The 20,192-nt window shown below is 49.5% G+C and overlaps 1 protein-coding gene and 1 non-coding gene across 4 annotated transcripts in view; one reads left to right on the top strand and one right to left on the bottom strand.

The window, feature by feature from the left end:
• The window catches only part of CPNE2 (copine 2), a 109,878-nt gene that overhangs the window by 60,499 nt on the left and 29,187 nt on the right, over positions 1-20,192 (top strand). For all 3 annotated transcript variants that reach the window (XM_038754426.1, XM_038754424.1, XM_038754425.1), the window contains exons 9-12: positions 4,043-4,129; positions 6,668-6,727; positions 8,474-8,607; positions 9,855-9,909. In XM_038754426.1, the coding sequence (XP_038610354.1) occupies positions 4,043-4,129; positions 6,668-6,727; positions 8,474-8,607; positions 9,855-9,909 (336 nt within the window). The remainder of the gene's footprint in view (positions 1-4,042; positions 4,130-6,667; positions 6,728-8,473; positions 8,608-9,854; positions 9,910-20,192) is intronic.
• On the bottom strand, positions 18,022-18,159 carry LOC119935236. Its single transcript, XR_005453123.1, has one exon. It is a non-coding gene; the product is annotated as a small nucleolar RNA SNORA7 (small nucleolar RNA).

The following is a 20,192-nucleotide window of genomic DNA, read 5'->3' as shown; positions in this document are numbered from 1 at the left end:
CCCAAGCGCTTAGTACAGTGCTCTGCACATAGTAAGCGCTCAATAAATACGATTGATGATGATGATGATATAAATAGGATTGTAGGTATATACACATCAAAACTCTCTCTGATAGCTGGGCAGTGCCAGGCCTTTGGGAGTGGCTCTGGGGGCAGAATTCACGCATAGCTTCCTCCCGTCCAAACCAGGGTCGAGGATTTGGCCCTCTACAGGGGGAGACTTACAGTAGCATAATAAATAAATTATGGATCATTTTATGTCATTTATATGTAATGTAGGCCATTCAGGAGAAGGAAGCACTGAGGTTCGGTGACTCCCCAGCCATGCAACAGTAAGATGAGGCAGCCATCTTCCAGGCCTCAGTGGCCTTGGAGATCCTGCTTCCCAAAATGGCAAAACTCTGTGTGGGTGACTCTCCCTGGTCCCGGGACCATGGCCTCGTGGGCTGCGGGTGGTAGAGCCCAGAAGTCATCTCTCCCACACAGGGCTCCGTGGCTGTGACAGCCCAGGTACAATTCACTCTTGCACCTTCATTCACACCCCAGCTGTGAAGCAGCGGATAGAGCCTGGGGGTCAAAAGGTCATGAGTTCCAATCCCGGCTCCACCACTTATCTGCTGTGTGACCTTGGGCAAGTCACTTCGCTTCTCTGGGCTTCAGTTACCTCATCTGTAAAATGGAGATCGAGATTGCAAGCCCCACATGGGACAGGGACTGTGTCCATCCCGATTTGCTTGTATCCACCCTAGCGCCTAGTACAGTGCTTGCCAATAGTAAGCACTTAACAAATGTCGTTATTATTACAGTAACTTGGCATTCAACTTGTACTTCCCAAGCGCTTAGTACAGTGCTCTGCACACAGTAAGCACTCAATAAATACGATTGAATGAAACTATCTGGATAATTCAGGCCAACAAAAGACATTTTGACTTCAGCTATTTGGATACTTCAGCAGTTGGGCCCTAAGAGTATCACTGAGACCAAAGCCTATTTCAGGCTTTGATTATTGATTATCCAGGTAATCTTGTGTGGGTCACCTCTGCTCTGCCTCTCCCAGATCTGGTCCAGGCCAGGGAGAGGGAGGCATTGTCTCTGGAAGGGTTCCAGTGGGAGGCATCAGAGATTAATGATTCTAGTGGGACTTTAATAATAATAATAACAATAATGGTATTTGTTAAGTGCTTACTATATACTGCTGTAAGCACTGGGGTAGATAGAAGTTTCTCAGGTCAGACACAGTCCCTGTCCCACATGGGGCTCACACTCTTATCCCCCTTTTACAGATGAGGGAACGGAGACACAGGGGAGTTAAGTGACTTACCCAAGGTCACACAGCAGACACGTGGTGGAACCAGAATTAGGACCCAGGTCCTTCTGACTCCAAGGCCCGGGCTCTATCCACTAAGTCATGACTTTTCAGAAGTCCCCAGGATGCCGGATCCTGGCCAGAATCAGGACATCTTCGGTCTAAGCAGAAGCGAGACCGACCACAGCTAAGGGACTGACAGAGCATCTGTGTGAGTGCAATGGGGATGGAGAATGGGTTCAGAGACACAGCGGTAGCCTTCAAATGACAAGATTTAAGGACCTGCTTTCTCCCCTGAAGGAAGCGTTTTAATGTGGCCATGGACACCAACTTTCCAGAGATTTGTGCGACTAAAGCTCATCAGTTCAATCCCTAGGCTTCTTGTGAGGGCGTTTGCGTCCTAGCCGATACTGCAGGCCTGCTTTAAATAGCTCCCAGCCATCGACCAACAAATGACGGTTGTTGAATTGCATGTTGGCTTGCCTGGAATTTTCAGGTGATATAATTAATGTGAAGGCACATAGAAACTTCCCTCACTCAAAGCCTGCCCTTTCCTCCCCTGCCGGACCCGGCTGACTCCCCGAGACTTAATAGCCGTTCCCTACCCCAGTTCTAGCTGTGGCTCTCTGTTAGGCTGTTTGTATCTAGCGGGCCTTCACTGAGGGCTTTAAGCTCAGTTGAAGGGCTTAATACAGTCTCTGCACATAGTAAGCGTTCAATACATACCATTGATTGATTGAAGGGAGTTAGGTGATGGTGAGAATTCAAGGGGAAATAACTCCTGGTTTGGAAAACAGGCTCTCCAACGCTGTCAAGACCTGGAAAGATGGCCACCTCATCTTACTGGTGCATGGCTGTGAAGCTGCTGAATCTCTGTCCTTCATTCTCCTGAATGGTCTACATTACATATAGCAGCGTGGCTCAGTGGAAAGAGCACAGGCTTTGGAGTCAGGGGTCAGGGGTTCAAATCCCGGGTCTGCCAATTGTCAGCTGTGTGACTTTGGACAAGTCACTTAACTTCTCTGTGTCTCAGTTACCTCATCTGTAAAATGGGGATTAAGACTGTGAGCACCCCGTGGAAAAAGCTGATCACCTTGTAACCTCCCCAGCACTTAGAACAGTGCTTTGCACATAGTAAGCGCTTAATAAATGTCATTATTATTATTATTATTATTGTTATTATTATATAAATTACATATAATTTAAAGTAATTTATTTACGCTAATGTCTGTCTCCTCCTATAGACTGTAAGCTTGTTATGGGCAGGGAACGTGTCTACCAACTCTTATATTGTACTCTCTCAAGTGCTTAGTGTAGCGCTTTGCACACAATAAGCACTCAGTAAATTCGATTGACTGCCTAATGTGAAGGTCAGAGGAGTCTGTGCCCATGACAGGGAAGACAGCAGGATTAGCTGGATAATTAATCAATCAATCATATTTAAACAATTACCCTTTGAGATCTCAGAGACAGCAACACTGTTCCCCCTTCCTGGAGGCTTGTTGATATCAGAAAAATGGGGAGAAGGGGGAGGGGAGCAGTTTTCCATGATGATATATAAATAATATGGGAATAAATGTTGTTAACCATGCTGAACTATCACCTCTGCCCCTTCTCCCCTCTTGCTGGAGTTTGGAATTCACTTTATTGCTTCTGTTTTGTGGAGCTGGCTGGTCCCAGAGACTTCTAGGCACAGAGTTACCTGCCGGAAGGGATGGAAGTGCCTGCGGTAGTTCAGGTTCCTAGCAGAGTCCTGCCAGCTCTGTGGCTGACCTCCCCAAGAGCCTGCTGCCTAGATGATTGCCGGGCCAGCCATGGGACAGGGGCAGAACAGAGCTAGACCAAAAATATTCAGTCCAGGAAAGAACATGGGGAAACAATCTTGCCCAGCCCCACGACTCCTATCAGAACCACACCGGACCCAACCCAAAAAGAGGGAGCTACTGGAGGAACCACCAGAGACTCAAGGAAACTATCTTTCTGAGGAGGTTTCAAGTGCAATCTTGCCCAGAGGCTTCTTGGAATGGATAAGTGATGAGGAAGAGGGTGGAGGATGACCGACAGGATTGGCCTGCTGGGCGGGAAGAGCTCAGAGAAGTCACTTTCTTTGCCAGACCACACAGCCCTGGAGAGTTGCCCGGATGGGAGGAAAATACAAAATGGATGCCATGTTCGGCCCTCCCAGTCAGAGAGACTGGAGTGAGTGTGGGAAGAGGCAGGCACAGGAGGTGATGACTTTGCTGGGAAGTCCCTTTGGTGTGTCCACACGAGATGGTCAGGGGATGTAGGCTACGCCCCTGATCCCCGGTGTTTCCAGGGGACCAGGCCACCAATGGCAAGAAGCTCTCATGGATCGCATGGCTCTGGCGAGAGGAGTTGAGGGCCGTAGAGGCAGAGGACATTTTGATTTCTGGGGAATTGATGTCCTCGATGGGATCTCATCCAAGACTCATACCCCAGTCCCAAACTTCTGGGACTAAACCTGACCCCAGCATTTTCCCATGGGGAAGCCATCCACCCAGCTTCCTTTTGGAGGCCACCCCTTAGCTGGCTGTGTGGGTGAACCCAGGGCAGGGGGAGAAAGGGCTGTCTCTCTGAATGTTCAGGGACAGAAGCAGTTGATAGGCTCATGTTTTTTGTCCTGAAATAGGTTGGATGCCCCTCTCCTACCCACCCACCCCCCCACACACACACTTTGGGGGACTCTGATTATTCTTCTCTCCTGATTTGGTTTCAGCTGGAGCAAGAATGCATCAACCCCAAAAAGCAAAAGAAGAAAAAGAACTACAAGAACTCTGGCATCATCATTGTCCGTTCCTGTAAGGTGAGGATCTCTCACGATCTTGGGGGTCTTGGGCAGGAGGGAGGAGCCGGTGGTGAGGGAGGTGGTGGAGTTCTCTACTTCGGGGTGGTTCTTTAAACTAAGAAAGAACTTCATGAATGTGGGGTGATCCTGCCCTCCCCAGCGTAAGGGGCTTGAATCGGCTAATGTCCAACTGACAGAGTCTACATTTCTGTATTCCATGACTGGTTTGGTGCCTAAGGACCCAGTTTTTCAAATCGGGAAATATTTCATTCTCCGTAGGGGTTTTCTAATTGACGTCGAAGAGGCAGGAGGCTGAGCAGGTGAAGTAACCTTCTGGCAGTGGCAGCATCGAGCTGGGCAGGGGTCCAGCAGAGACTAATGAGTACGGGGCAGAGCTAGGGACGGGGGCAATGCCAGGAAGTGACCCAGCATTGGAACCTAGGCAGAGCGAGAAAGGGATTGCAGGGCCAGAGGGTGTGGGGGTTGGCCCCAGACTACCAGCCGGGGTTTCCCAGGTAGGAACTGGAAGGTGGTTGTGTGTGTTTGCATGGGGTCCGGAGGGATGGCTATCCCACCACCATTGGTCGGTCAACAGACCATCAAGAGCAGAAGGGTGAAAGGGCAGGCTTGGAATTTGGAATCGGGAGTGGTGGGAGGAGCTGGGTATGGGAACTTTTTAGTCTAGGGATCCAGGAGTGTGACCACCTCTCATGTGTTAGGCAACCTCCAACGGGAGGAAGTGCAGGGTTGGTCTGCCCCCTCCAAATAGCATTGGGTAATAACTCATTATTATTATTATTACTACTATAGTGGCATTTGTTAAGGGCTTGCTGTGTGCCAAGCGTTGTACTAAGCCACTGGGACAGATTCAAGTTCATTCAGTCATTCGATCGTATTTATTGAGCGCTTACTGTGTGCAGAGCACTGTACTGAGCGCTTGGGAGGTACAAGTTGGCAACACATAAAGACGGTCCCTACCCAATAGTGGGCTCACGGTCTAGAAGAACGGGCTCAAAGTTAATCAGATTGGACAACATCCCTATTCTACAGCAGGATCCCAGTCAGTCTGGATCTGGACCCTGAGAAAGGAGCAGGAGCTGGCAGGTGAGGGAGGAGAGGAGATGGGAGGAGACTTGGTGAGCGGCGGGTAACAGTCCAATCAATCAATCGTATTTATTGAGCGCTTACTGTGTGCAGAGCACTGTACTAAGCGCTTGGGAAGTACAAGTTGGCAACACATAAAGACAGTTCCTACCCAACAGCAGGCTCACAGTTCCTGGATGGGCAGTTGGGCCCAAGCCACGTTGCAGAGAACTGGTCTATCCTCTCCCACCCTCTCCTCTCCCCAACATCTGCCTGGTCCAAGCCTCTCCGAGGTTGTGCCAGCAGCCTCCAGCTCACTGGTTCTAACTGGAACTGAGCCTCTTGGATGGGACCCTGCCAACAATACCTCAGGGCTGGCCAGACCCCATCCCCAGTCCAATGTGCAGGAAAGATGCCTGCTCCCAAAACTTCCCCCCAGCCGCCAGCCCCCACCACCTTCCCTGGAATCTCAGCCGGAGGGTCATCTCTCCTTACAGCTTGGGCCTGTTTGTTCCTTTCTGGTCTTAGGCCTCGAAACCCCTTACCCACCTCACCCCAGCACCTCATTCTTCAACTCCACATCTCCCAAGTTTACTGGCCACTGTTGGGAGGTAGGGGAAGGCTGACTTAGCACTAGAGTTTATGATTGGTATGGAAGTCATCTGTGGCATAGAGAGAAGCAGCATGATTTAGTAGGTAGAGCATGGGCCTGGGAATCAGAAGGACCTGGGTTCTAATCCTGGCTCCACCACATGTCTGCTGTGTGACCCTGGGCAAGTCACTTCACTTCTCTGGGCCTCAGTTACCTCATCTGTAAAATGGGGACTAAGAGTGTGAGCTTCATGTGGGACAGGGACTGTGTCCAACCTGATTAACTTGTATCTACCCCAGTGCTTAGAACAGTGCTTGGCACATATGGAAAGAGCACGGGCTTTGGAGTCAGAGGTCGTGGGTTCAAATCCCGGCTCCACCACTTGTCAGCTGTGTGACTTTGGGCAAGTCACTTCACTTCTCTGTGCCCCAGTTCCCTCATCTATAAAATGGGGATTAAGACTGTGAGCCCCCCGTGGGACAACCTGATCACCTTGTAACCTCCCCAGCTATTAGAACAGTGCTTGGCACATAGTAAGCGCTTAATAAATCACATTATTATTATTATTATTATAACTGCTGGCTCTGTCACTTGTCTGCTGTGCCACTTTACTTCTTTGTGCCTAACATCTCATCTGTAAAATGGGGATTGAGACTGTGAGCCCCATTTGGGACAGAGACTATGCCCAACCCAATTTGCTTGTATCCTCCCCAGTGCATAGTACAGTGTCTGGCACATATTAAGCACTTAACAAATACCACAATTATCATTATTATTATTAAGTACTATAATTATTATTAGGTCAAGGATGATGCAGCCTCTTGATTCCCTACTGGGATGTTTGCTCCAAACCCAAATCCAGACCCTTTTTTTTTTTCCAGATAACAAGAGAATACTCCTTTCTGGACTTCATCCTGGGAGGCTGCCAGTTAATGTTTACGGTAAGTTGGTGTGGTTCTCATTTCCCCGCTTTTAACCCAGATCCTCGTCACTTCTCAGAGCACTGTGGTGGTTGAGAATGTAGGGGAGACTGCCGGGAGATCTGAAAGATGCTGGGATGGACAAGAAAGGGAGTGGGGCGGGATCTCTTCCTTGGAGACTGGGATGGACAAGAATGTCCTCAGGGACAGTTTTGCCTTAGAGGCAGTGGAAACAGCTGGTTGATGTATTTATTTCCCCCTTGTTGTGACTACAATATCCTGGGCTTTGGGGCTGCAGGAGTGTGAAGCAGGGGGCTGGGCAAGTTTGAAATCCTTGGATACCAAAGAGCCCTGTTGAGATGCAGGTGGAGGGCACTGAATATCCAGATTCAGGGCTTCCATTCATTTATTCATTCAATCGTATTTATTTAGCGCTTACTGTGCACTTGGGAAGTACAAGTCAGCAACATATAAAGATGGTCCCTACCCAACAAGGGGCTCACAGTCAAGAAGGGACTTCCAGCTCCCCACTTCACCCTGCAGCTTCTGCCATTGGTTTCAGCGGGCTTCCTGTGCCCTTTGGGCTTGCCTTCATTCATTCAATCATATTTATTGAGCACTTACTATGTGCAGAGCACTGTACTAAGTGCTTGGGAGAGTACATTAGAACAATAAACAGACACATTCCCTGCTCACAGTGAGCATCCCTTTGTAGCAGGGGGTTGGGGCTGGGCCGTGAGCGCGTCCCTCCACTTTCTCTCTGAAGAGACTGAGCATGGGGCAGCTACTAGGAATCTTAGGAGCATCTCCTGGCCCCGGAGGGTACCTTGGCCGGTCTGTCTCCAGGCCTTTCATTTCTCCCCAGTTCTCCTTTTCTCCGACGATCCAGAGAGCCGGGCACTGTGTGGCACTTCAGCTTTCATTTGTTGTCATGTCTGAAGAGACAGGGGGAGAGAAAAGGGAGGGATGTGTTACCATAGAAACCTGTGTGGGAGCTTTTTATATATCTCTGAAATGATGCGTAAGGGCCTCGGAGTAAAAGAATGATGAAATGGGGACATGAAAGAGGGTGGAAATGTTTTTTAAGGCCCCCAAGCTCTGGCGTCCATCACGTGACCAACTAGAATCGCCCATAGGGGAAGGAAGTGGCAGGTTTGGCGGTTGTGGTGATTTCATACAGTATTGGTTTTTTGTTTTCATCCCTCTGAACACCATGCCGAGACCCAGTGTAGGGTTCCAGGGCACTGCTGCTCTCCAGGACCAGCCCCCCGCCACTGCCGGATGGAGTGTTGGGCGGCGGATATGACCCTGGGAGGGTGTTGATTTAGCTGGGGGAGGGACAAGATGGTCCCTGGTATCCCGGTTGTATATGTGCACCCTTTTGTCAATCAGTCCCAAATAATTCAGCACCCACTTCATTCAATTGTATTTATTGAGCACTTACTGTGGGCAGAGCACTGTACTAAGTGCTTGAGAGAGTACAATGTAACAATAAACAGACACATTCCCTGCCCACAGCAAGCTTACAATGTAGAGTGGGAAATAGACATTAATATAAATAAATTACAGATATGTGCATAGTGCTTTGGGGCTGGGAGGGAGACGCAGACGCGAGTGGGAGAAGAGGAAATGAGGGCTTAGAGAAGGCCTCTTGGAGGAGCTGTCCCTTCAATAAGGCTTTGAAGAGGGGGAGAGTAACTGCTCTAGTAGACACTGGACAGCCAGGGAGGAAAAAAAAAATCAGGCTTTTGTCTTTTTCCTTTTCAGGTGGGAATAGACTTCACAGCCTCCAATGGGAACCCCCGGGACCCCACCTCTTTGCACTATATCAACCCCATGGGCACTAATGAGTATCTGTCGGCCATCTGGGCAGTCGGACAGATCATTCAAGATTACGATACGTAAGTTGAGTCCTCCGGCTTTCCTCCTGGTCGGGACCCTAGATTTCCCTCTCCAAGACTAGCACCCATGTTGGCGAACTGGCCCAGGTCCGAGGCCCTGTTGTCTTCCTGCAAGGGGATAGATTTTCCCTCACCCCAAGGAGCCCTGTACCACAAAGACTCCTTTCCTTGATCCCAGGAACAAAACTTTGCAGCAACAGGCCATTTCCAGAGCTAATCAGGGGACATGGTCATTTTTGCCCTTCAGGCACTGAGACCCCGATCCAAGCCCTGCAACAGCAATGTGCCACTTTCCAAGATTGTGATACTGACCCAAGCTGCCCTCAAATCTCTGACTGGGAGAGCCCATCGTGCTGAATGCCAGGTTGGGGAGCCCATCCCATGGAACAGATGGGAGAGTAGGAGCCCCAGGATCTCAGTCCCCTGGCAGCTGAGGAGCGATGTCCGGTGCAGTGCAGTGTGGTGGGGGAGGTGAGCCGCCTGAGGTGGGTTTTCCAGCCTCCCATCCCGGCAATATCAGCGGCTGGAGATGGGTCATTCATTCATTCATTCAATCGTATTTATTGAGCGCTTACTGTGTGCAGAGCACTGTACTAAGTGCTTGGGAAGTACAAGTTGGCAATATATAGAGACGGTCCCTACCCAACAACAGGCTCACAGTCTAGAAAGGGGAGACAGACAACAAAACAAAATGTGGACAGGTGTCAAGTCATCAGAATAAATAGAAGTAAAGCTAGATGCACATCATTAACAAAATAAATAGAATAGTAAATATGTACAAGTAAAATAAATAGAGTAATGAAACTGCACAAATATATATACACGTGCTGTAGGGAGGGGAAGGAGGTAGGGTAGGGGGGATGGGGTGGGGGAGAAGAAGGAGGGGGCTCAGTCTGGGAAGGCCTCCTGTCAAGATTGTGTTTCAGTTCAGGAGTGCTACTGCACCATCAGCCATACAAGAAAGGCATCATTCATCCTCCCTGAGGGTGGGAACATTCTCACTGTTCTGAAGATCTAGGGAGCCCCTTGCTTTCCTGGTGTCCATCTGGGCTTTTGGGGTGCTAAGTGGGGGAGCATTGTCAGCTGCAGTGGGACGAGAGGAGTCCTTCGTAAGGGAAAGGAAAGCTGCCACACTGAGGGCCTGTGCAGGAGGCCTGGGCAGTGCACAGAACCCAGATGTCCCCCGTCCTCTCCCTGGTGCTGAGTAAAATGATCTTTTCATTCCACTTTCTCTCCAACTGTTCTAGGGACAAAATGTTCCCTGCTTTGGGGTTCGGCGCCCAGCTGCCTCCAGACTGGAAGGTAGGTACAGTGGGTTTGCTTTGGGGTTAGGAGATCGGAGGCCGGGCCTTTACCTTCCTGAGCTCCAGCCAAAAAAGGCTCCCGAAGCCTGCTGGCTCAGTGGGTTCTCCCAGGGGCGCGGCCAGTGAAGGGAGGAGATGCTGTGAGCTCTGAGGCCCACCTGCCTAAAAGCGCCTCAGAATGATTGGAGGATGGAGGGAGAAGTGGTTGGGCCTGTCTGCCCCATTGCGTCTCCCATTTCAAACTGGCCCCAGATAGCCTGGCACTAATTGGAAGGTGTGGTTCACCTGGATGGCAGGTAGCAGAGAAGCTTCAAGTTGTGGGCAGGGGATGAGCGTGGCATATTGGATACAGCACAGACTTGGGAGTCAGAAGATCATTCTAATCCTGGCTCCGCCACTTGTCTGCTGTGTGGCCTTGGGCAAGTCACTCCACTTCTCTGTGCCTCAGTTACCTCATCTGTAAAACGGGGATTAAGACTGTGAGCCCTATGCAGGACAGGTATTATATCCAACCTGATTTGCTTGTATTCACCTCAGCACTTAGTACATTGCCTGGTGCATAGTAAATGCTTAACAAATACCATTATTATTATTATTATATTGCACTCTCCCATGTGCTAAGTACAGTGCTTTGCTCACAGTAAGCGCTCAGTAAATACAACTGAGAGAATGAATGAATGAAATGGTGACCCCTCCCCAACCCTTCCTCCACCCCCTCAACAGACTGTGTAAGACTTACACAGAGGAGAAGAGGAAAAGGAGGGGAAGAGTGCAGGGTATCAGCCACCCATTCCGTTAAGCTCCCATCTCGAGTCCCAAAAGGGAGCCTGCGATTCCAGCTTACAGTCCTGACCCTCTTTTCCCCAGAAACCCTCTCCATTTCTGGGCTCCCCCAAGGAACCGTGCCAGGCTCCAGCGGGCCAGAAGCCTGATGGGAATGTTTGCTCTTTGCGTGTTGGAGAGCAATTCAGCCAGGGCAGAGCCGGAGGAATTCTGCCTGCCGGGCTGCACTGGCACTAAGCCCGGGACCCTTTCCAGACTCTTAGAAGGGGGTAGATGTGGCTAATTCCCCTGCGGGACCAGCTATGAGGGGGCCGTCTGAATCCCAGCGTGCCTGTTGTGGGCAAAGAATTTGGCTGGCTGGCCCTGTTCTGTGTTTCCCTTCCTGTCCCAGAGCAGGAGTTTGGGACTGTCTTCCTCCCACAAGGCTCTTGGCTGCTTAGAGAAGCAGCATGGCTTAGTGGAAAGAGTGCAGGTTTGGGAGTCAGAGGACGTGGGTTCTAATCCCCGCTCTGCCACTTGTCTGCTGTGTGACCTTGGGCAGGCCATTTAACTTCTCTGTGCCTGTTACCTCATCTATAAAATGGGGATTAAGATTGTGAGCCACACGTGGGACAACCTGATTACCTACCTGTATCTACCCCAGCACTTAGAACAGTGCTTGGCACATAGTAAGTGCTTAACAAATACCATCATTATTATTATTATCATTGGGGGGTTCATCAGTCTCACCCTTACCCTGGCAGGAGAGTCCATCCTAGAGATAATCCACATTACTGGACCCAGGCACCATCCAAACTGCCAGATCTGAACCACCGACTTCTACTCACCTTCCCATTCCTCCCTTCCCATTCCTCCCTTCCCACATGACTTCTGGATAGTGGGAAAGCAACGTGACCTAGTGGATAGAGTGCAAGCCTGGGAGTCAGAAGGAGTCTCCGCTCTGCCACTTGTCGGCAGCGTAAACTTGGGCAAGTTGCTTAACTTCTCTGTGCCTCAGTTGCCTTGTCTGTAAAATGGGGATAAGACCGTGAGCCCCATGTGGGACATGGACTTTGTCCAACCCGATCGCCTTGTATCTACCGCAGAGCTTAGGACAGTGCCTGGTACAAAGTAAGTGTTTAACAAGTACCATTAAAAAAAAAAAAAGTGGGCCTGAGCAAACCACCTTCTGGGAGACTTTATTTCTGGGTTTGAGACTGGTTGGCTTATTTCTGAACTGATTTGTTGCACTGCTGACTCCTGTCCCATAGCATCCTGTCCTGGATGGTAGCGGTGATGGGGTCTTTTCATCTCACTGCCTTTTCCCCTCCCCCCAACAATAACTTCTATCCCTCACCCCCCACTGCCCTCTGTCACTCACATCCAATGCCCTCTGTCACCCCCACTGCCCTCTGTTACCTTCATTGCCCTCTTCCCCACCCCCAAACTCTGTCATCCCCACAAACACTGCCCTCTTTTCTCTCCCCTAGACAATGTCCTCTTCACCTCTAACTCTCACCCTCCACTGCCCTCTTCCCCATCCACCCATGCCCCCTGTCATTCCCCCCGTACTACCCTCTACCTCTCACCCCCCGGCTGTCCTCTGCCCTAGCCACGGATGTGTTGTGGAGGATGCCCTATCATATGAGGAACCGTGTGTGTTTGTCAGAGTCACTACCGTCCGCACCGTGGATCTGGGCAGCGACCATGGTCTCCACACTAAACCCTGCTCAGACAAGAGGAGGGGAAAGAAAAGGAGGAGGTGGAAGAGGAGGAGATCCATTTAATTTGCTCTTCGTCTGAAATCTCATGGCAACTGGAGGACCGTCTCTGGAAAGTTGTAAAAAAGATCCCACCCTGAGCCCCAGAGCCGATCAGGCAGTCCCCGAAAGAGCCTACCATGGCGGCAGATGGGCTGGAGAAATCATCGGTGATCTATTAAATCATTCTATCGGTGGTATTTGTTCAGTGCTTGCTGTGTGCCGAGCACTGCACTAAGCACTTGGGTGAGTACAGTAGAGTAAGTCGACGTGATCCCCGCCCTCAAGGAGTTTGTCGTCTCTGGTGTGTTGGAAGAATTTCCATCAGGTATTCCTGGGGAAATGTGGCCAACTGAACCTGGGGTGCCGGGACCCAGAGGCAACACCGCTGACTAGTAGCGACCAGTAGAATCCACAAAGTTGGACCCTGCCTAGCAACCCCGGCAGCTGGCCTTTCAGGTAAGCCAGCAGATAGTTTCCCTCCTACCAGCCTGAAGTTTTGTTTGTTTTATGGTACTTGTTAAGTGCTTACCTTGTGCCATGCATCACCGCTACCATCCAGGACAGGATGCTATGGGACAGGAGTCAGCAGTGCAACAAATCAGTTCAGAAATAAGCAATAAGCACTGTACTAAGCACCAGGTAGGTACAAGTTTATCAGGTTGGACACAGTATCTGTCCTGTGTGGGGCGCTCAGTTTAAGTTGGAGGGAAGAGAATTTAATCCTCATTTTATAGGTGGGGTAACTGAGGCACAGCAAAGGTAAGTGACTTGCCTGGGATCACACAGCGGACAGGTGGCAGAGCCGGAATTAGAACCTGGATTCTCTGCCATGAGGCTCGTTCTCCTTCCACTAGGCCATGCTGCTTCTCATATTTTCTCAATGAAGTAACAAATATCACCAGGTGAGATATTATTATTAATATTATTATTATTACTGTACTAAGTGAATACTGTGTGTCAAGCACTGTACTAGGCCCTGGAGTAGATACGAGATAGTCAGAAACAGTCCCTATCCCACATGGAACACACCATCTAAGTATGTGGGAGAACTGATATTGAATCCCCATTCTTCAGATGAGGAACTGAGGCACAGATAAATGAAGTGACTGGCCCAAGGTCACACAGCAGGCAACCGGCAGAGTCTGGATTAGAACTCAGGTCCTCTGACTCCTAGTCTGAATTCTGGCAGGGAGCTTTGGAACCTTGCCTCAGCTGAGTGGGGGAAGGAGGATCGGGGGTGGACTTTCAGCTGCTTTGGGTGTGAGGAGGAGATTGGAAGCTCATTGTTTCCCCTCCCATTTCTGCACACAGTAAGCGCTCAATAAATACGATTGAATGAATGAATGCTTCTCCCCTTCCTTTCAGCTCTGAGGATTCCTGGGTTGGTTCAGGATCCCTGCCCTGCTCTGGTGATGGGATTTTCCCTTCTGACAATTCCCTTGATTCCTGCCCGGCCCTGCCGTTCCAAATGACTCCCCCGGAGACATGGCGGAGGCGGGTAACTAAATTAGTGACCCAGGATTGACCCAGGTGGATGGGTGTGAGGTCAGTGTGTTGGGGGTGGTTCATCCGTGTGGATCCCACGTGACAGTAGCTGGGCCAGGCCAGGGTCATGCACAGTGCTCAGAGCGTAATCGAAATGGAGCAATCGGTAGAGATAAGTCACCCAAGCCATGCTCCATGGCGTGTGATGAGCCGGTTGCTAGGATACCGCTGAATGCTTTCAAAGAACTGGTATGAATAAGGTATTTTGCACACAAAAGTCTACTTGCAAATGTCAGAGAACATCTTGAAAGGCAAACAATGCCCCAGAGAAAACCACAAGGAACAGCCCTCTCGATGCTGCTGGGAGGATGGGCTCTGCCCGGAACACTGGGAAAGCAACCACAAGGCGATGCTTGGTTTCTTCATCCTCAGGACCCAAAGCACTGTGTCTTCTGGAGAGTCAAACGCATTCACCCAGGGGAGGGCTCAATCAATCACTCAATCAGTGGTATTTATTGAGTGCCTACTATGTGCAGAGCACTGTACCAAGCTCTCGGGAGAGTAGAGTGCAACAGAATTAGCGGACATATTCCCTGCCCCTGACGAGCTTATAGTCTAGAGGGGGAGACAAACCCTAATATGGCTCTCTGTAGGCAGGGAATGTGTCTGTTATATTGTTACATTGTACTCTCCCAAGCGCTTAGTACAGTACTCTGCACACAGTAAGCACTCAATAAATATGATTGACTGACCAAATGTGTAAATTATTTGAGCTGCTGAACTGATGCTGCCCTCAGGTGAAATTGTCTTATCGTGACTTCACTCTGGCATTTGTATTTTCAAAAAGAGCTTCCTCAAACCATTGGTATCTGTTATTATTACTAAAGTGCTTAATAAATACATTAATAATAATAATAATAATAATAATGTATTTATTAAGCACTTACTGTGTGCCAGACAGTGTACTGAGTACTAGGGAAGATACAAGTTAATTAGGTTGGACACCGTCCCTATCCCATAGAGGGCTCACAGTCAAATCCCATTTAACAGACGAGATAACTGTGGCCCAGAGAAATTAAGTGACTTGCCCAAGGTCACACAGCAGACAAGTGGAGGAGCCAGGATTAGAACCCAGGTCTTGCTGATTCCCTGGCCCATGCTCTATCCACGAGTTCATGCTGCTTCATTCTCACCACTCGCCTGCGAGGAAGGTAAGGATGGGAATCCTGAGTCTCGTTTTCCCGAGGAGGAAACGGCCCAGAGACCTCGCACTGTGGGCAGTGCCCCAGGATGCAGAATGACAGTTTTTGTGGAGCCGGGAAGTCCCATCCTGAACTCTTTCCAATAGGCTAGACCAGCTGTCTCCCAGGAAGCGGAAAGGCAAAGGAAGTTCTCATAGCGAGCTTCCCTGATGCCGGGGCAGAATCGGCCAGGCTCCGCCGCTTGGCTCTCTGTGTGACCTCGAGCAAAGCCACTTCGCTTCTCCGTGTTTCAGTTCCCTCCTCTGCATGATGGGGATTCATTCATTCAATCATATTTATTGAGCACTTACTGTGTGCAGAGCACTGTACTATGCACTTGGGAAGTACAAATCGGCAACATATACAGATGGTCCCTACCCAGCAATGGGCTTATACCTGTTTTACCTCCCACTTAGACTGTGAGCCCCTTGTGGGACCCGATTATCGGATAACTACCCCGGCGCTTAGTGCAGTGCTTGGCAAATAGTAAAACGCTTAGCAAATACCACAATTATTGCTATCAGGCTCTCTTTTTGATGAAAGTGTCATCAGTGAACTCCAAACTTTCTTGCTGGCTGGGAGAGCCTCATACATAAAGGGAGAAATGTACAGGCCCACTCTTCCCTCCCAGGATCATACCTGGAGAGTTTCCAGTACTCGACCAGTCTCAGCTACAAGAGGGAGAGTTAAACTGAGGCATACCCATTTCATTCCTAGCTTGGGCAGTGCTAAGTGCTTAGTACAGTGCTCTGCACACAGTAAGTGCTCAATAAATACGAATGATTGGTTGATTGATTGAGTAGAAGGCAATCTGCTGCAAGTCAAAAAAGTCCTGGGCAGCAGTGGCACGGGAAAGAGTTGAGAGCAGAGACTCAAATTTACTGCAAAGAAGAAGACAATGGTAAACATTTCCATATTTTTGCCAAGAAAACTTTGTGGATATGCTACCAGAATGATTGCAGGTGGAAAATGGGGTGTTCTGGGAGAAATGTGTCCATGGAGTCGCTAAGGGTTGAAGACGACTCAACAGCTGAGACAAGCCCACTCTAAGGAGATTTAATTTAGTACTATTTCCCCTATTCCTAATCTGCCTTAATGTCTGTTGTCCACCTGTAAACCGTAAAATTGTGGACAGGGTATCCTCCACCAAATCTGTTGTATTGTACTTTCCCAAGCACTCAGTACAGTGCTCTGCGTGCAGTAAATGCTCAATAAATGTCATTGATTGATTGATAGATATCAATAGTTTAAGTTCTTACTGTGTATACAGCACTGTACTAAGCACAGGGAAAGAATATACAGGTGGGAATTAGCCACGAACCCTGCCCCTCTAAGGGCTCCCGATCTTTGAATTTGGTAGGGAACCAGACGTTTGACAACGTATTCTCACTTGGCCAAATGTCTTTCTTGCCCTAGGTGCGGGGTGAAGGTTCTGTTCCTCAAAACCAAGCCTTTGAAGAGGGGAAGTCTTCCAGGTTTTGTCCAAAATAATAATAATAATGATAGCGTTTATTAAGCGCTTACTATGTGCAAAGCACTGTTCTAAGCGCTGGGGAGGTTACAAGGTGATCAGGTTGTCCCACGGGGGGCTCGCAGTTTTAATCCCCATTTTACAAATGAGGTAACTGAGGCACAGAGAAGTGACTTGCCCAAAGCCACACAGCTGACAATAGGCAGAGCTCGAGATTTGAACCCATGACCTCTGACTCCGACGCCTGTGCTCTTTCCATTGAGCCACGTCCGTTTCCATGACTGTCCCTCGGGTGGTGGCGGCGGGGGGAGGGGTCTGGATGCTCCGCCAGGTTCCGAGAGCCAAGGAAATCTGGCTTATGTAACTCCCATGCCAAGTCGAGGGCTTCACCTGTAAGCAGGGCAGGCTGAATGGAAACATTGATTGTCCCGAGCCAGCAGGAAGCAAGACAAAGACTTACGTTTCCACTGGGGCTCTAATCGGCTTGGGCTAGCAACCGAAGGGTTTGACAAGTTTGATCAAGTTTCCCGAATGACCTTCACATGCACAAACAAACACCCGATTAGATCGTAGAGCCCCAGCTACTGCCACTATCTCCGACCCGACTGCCGTCTCTCCCTAGGCACTGTTGTATCCTTACCGGTTCCCTCCAAGCGTTAGGATCCTCGGCTTTCCTCGAATCAATACACAGGAGGCCCTGATGGATTTGATTCGATTCTGGTATTTGTTAAGCACTTACTAGGTGTCAGGATGCTGGTCTACCCACTGAGGAAGGTACAAGTTAATGAGGTCGGACACAGTCCCTGACCCGCGTGGGGCTCACAGTCTAAGTAGGATGGAGAACAGATATTCTTATTTTACAGTTGAGGAGACTGAGGCCCAGAGAAGTGAAGTGACTTGCCCAAGGTCACACGACAAGCAAGTGGCAGAACCAGGATTAGAACCCAGGTCCTCCGACTCCCACTCTCCTCCAGGCCACATCGGGAAATGAGGTTGAGGCTTCCGAGGAGCAGGGGTTCTGATCTTTCCCAGGTCTGGTTGCTGGGCTGATGGCCTTGCACAAGGCTGAATTAAAAGTTCTATTTGAAGCAGAAGGAGTTGGGCCCCTCTCATTGTCCCAGTAGACTCATCCCCTTAGGGAAGGCTCGACCTCTATCTCATATTTTGTCTTACGCTGTCGAGTCACCTCCAACCCATAGCCACACCATAGACACATCTCTCCCAGAACGCCCCTGCCTCCAACTGCAATCATTCTGGTAGTGTATCCATAGAGTTTTCTTGGTAAAAATACAGAAGTGGTTTACCATTGCCACGTTCCGCGTAGTCAACTTGAGTCTCCGCCTTCGGCTTTCTCCCGAGCCACTGCTGCCCAGCACGGGTGAGTTTCGACTTGCAGCAGATTGCCTTCCACTCGCTAGCCACTGCCCAAGCTAGGAATGGAATGGGTAGGCCTCTGCTTGACTCTCCCTCCCGTAGTCGAGACTGGTAGAGGACTGGAAACCCTCCAGGGGCGACCCTGGGAGGGGCCTCTGCCTCATACCTCGTCGTTTGTTTCTACTTTGGTGGAATCCAGCTCCCTCCCTCACCGGAGGTCTTGGTAGGAACTGATAACCATGGTAGCGGATGCTTCTGGAGCCCTGGTGGACCCCTGGCCACGGCAGATGGGGTCCCTGAGTCCTGCTTGTCGTGGTAGAACTGCAACCCTGGAAGTCAGAGACCCTGGGTTCTAGTCCAGGCTCTGTCACCTGTCTACTCAGTGGTGTTGGACAAGCCAATTAACAGTCCCATGCCTCAGTTTCTCCATCTGTAATATGGGAATAATACTACTTGAACCCTGTCTCACGGGGTGTTGTGGGGAGCGCAGTAAAATAACTAATGTAAGCAGCTTTGGCAATAAATGCACCAAACAGAAACTCAGGTCAAGCATTTGGTACAATGCTCTGCACAGAGTAAGTGCTCAGTAAATACCATTGATCGGTGCTTGACTGTAAGCTTGCTGTGGGCAGGGAATGTGTCTGTTTATTGTTATATTGAAGTCTCCCAAGCGCTTATTATCATCCCCCGGGCCTGGAATGCCCTCCCTCTGCCCATCCGCCAAGCTAGCTCTCTTCCTCCCTTCAAGGCCCTACTGAGAGCTCACCTCCTCCAGGAGGCCTTCCCAAACCAAGCCCCTTCCTTCCTCTCCCCCTCGTCCCCCTCTCCATCCCCCGCATCTTACCTCCTTCCCTTCCCCACAGCACCTGTATATATGTATATATGTTTGTACATATTTATTACTCTATTTTACTTGTACATATCTATTCTATTTATTTTATTTTGTTAGTATGTTTGGTTTTGTTCTCTGTCTCTCCCTTTTAGACTGTGAGCCCGCTGTTAGGTAGGGACTGTCTCTATATGTTGCCAACTTGTACTTCCCAAGTGCTTAGTACAGTGCTCTGCACACAGTAAGCGCTCAATAAATACGATTGATTGATTATTACAGTGCTTTGCACACAGTAAGTGGTCAATAAATATGATTGAATGATTGATTGGCAGATGGTTTGTGTGACTCTGCTGCTGCAGGGCAAATAGTAGCCAGGTGGAACAAGGGGAACTGGGAGGCAAGTCCTCTGGGGCCTTGGGGAACTGAAAGAGCTCCTGGAAAAGAGGCTGCTCTCCAGTCTTGCTTTGGGCCTTGAGTCAGAAGCCAATTGGAGATGAGATCTAGGATAGAGCTGAGGCTGGCTCTCTAAGAAGGAACCACAGGAGCCTTAAACCCACAGAATGTAAAGATTTAACACATAATAATAATAATGAGTAATTGTGGCAATTGTTAAGGGCCTACTGGAGAAGCAGCTTGGCCTTGTGAGTAGAGCATGGTCCTGGGAGTCAGAAGGACCTGGGTTCTAATCCCAGCTCTGCCACATGTCTGCTGTGTGACCTTGGGCAAGTCAGTTAACTTCTCTGGGCTACAACTACCTCATCAGGAAAATGGGGATTAAAAGTGTGAGCCCCATGTGAGCCAGGTACTGTGTCCAACCTGATTAACTTGTATCTACCCCAGTGCTTCAAATAACAATAATAATAATAATAATGGCATTTATTAAGCACTTACTATGTGCAAAGCACTGTTCTAAGCGCTGGGGAAATTACAAGGTGATTGGGTTGTCCCACATGAGGCTCACAGTCTTAATCCCCATTTTACAGATGAGGTAACTGAGGCACAGAGAAGTTAGGTGACTTGCCCAAAGTCACGCAGCTGACAGTTGGCAGAGCCGGGATTTGAACCCATGACCTCTGACTCCAAAGCCCGGGCTCTTTCCACTGAGCCACGCTGCTTCTCTAATGGTGCTTGGCACATAGTAAGCACTTAACAAGTACCATAATTAGATTATTATTACTGGGTGCCAAGCACTGTACTAAAAGCTGGGGTGGTTAATCAGATCAGACACGATCTCTGGCCCACATGGGGCTCACAGACTATGGGGAAGGGAGAACGGGTATTGATTCCCCATTCTACAGATGAGGAAACAGAGACACAGAAAAGTGAAGTGATTTGCCCTAAGTCACACAGCAGGCA

The sequence above is a fragment of the Tachyglossus aculeatus genome, chromosome 11 (assembly GCF_015852505.1).
Source record: "Tachyglossus aculeatus isolate mTacAcu1 chromosome 11, mTacAcu1.pri, whole genome shotgun sequence".
NCBI lineage: Eukaryota > Metazoa > Chordata > Mammalia > Monotremata > Tachyglossidae > Tachyglossus > Tachyglossus aculeatus.
The sequence above is the reverse complement of the archived record's forward strand: the minus strand, read 5'-3'. Positions and strand labels throughout refer to the sequence as shown.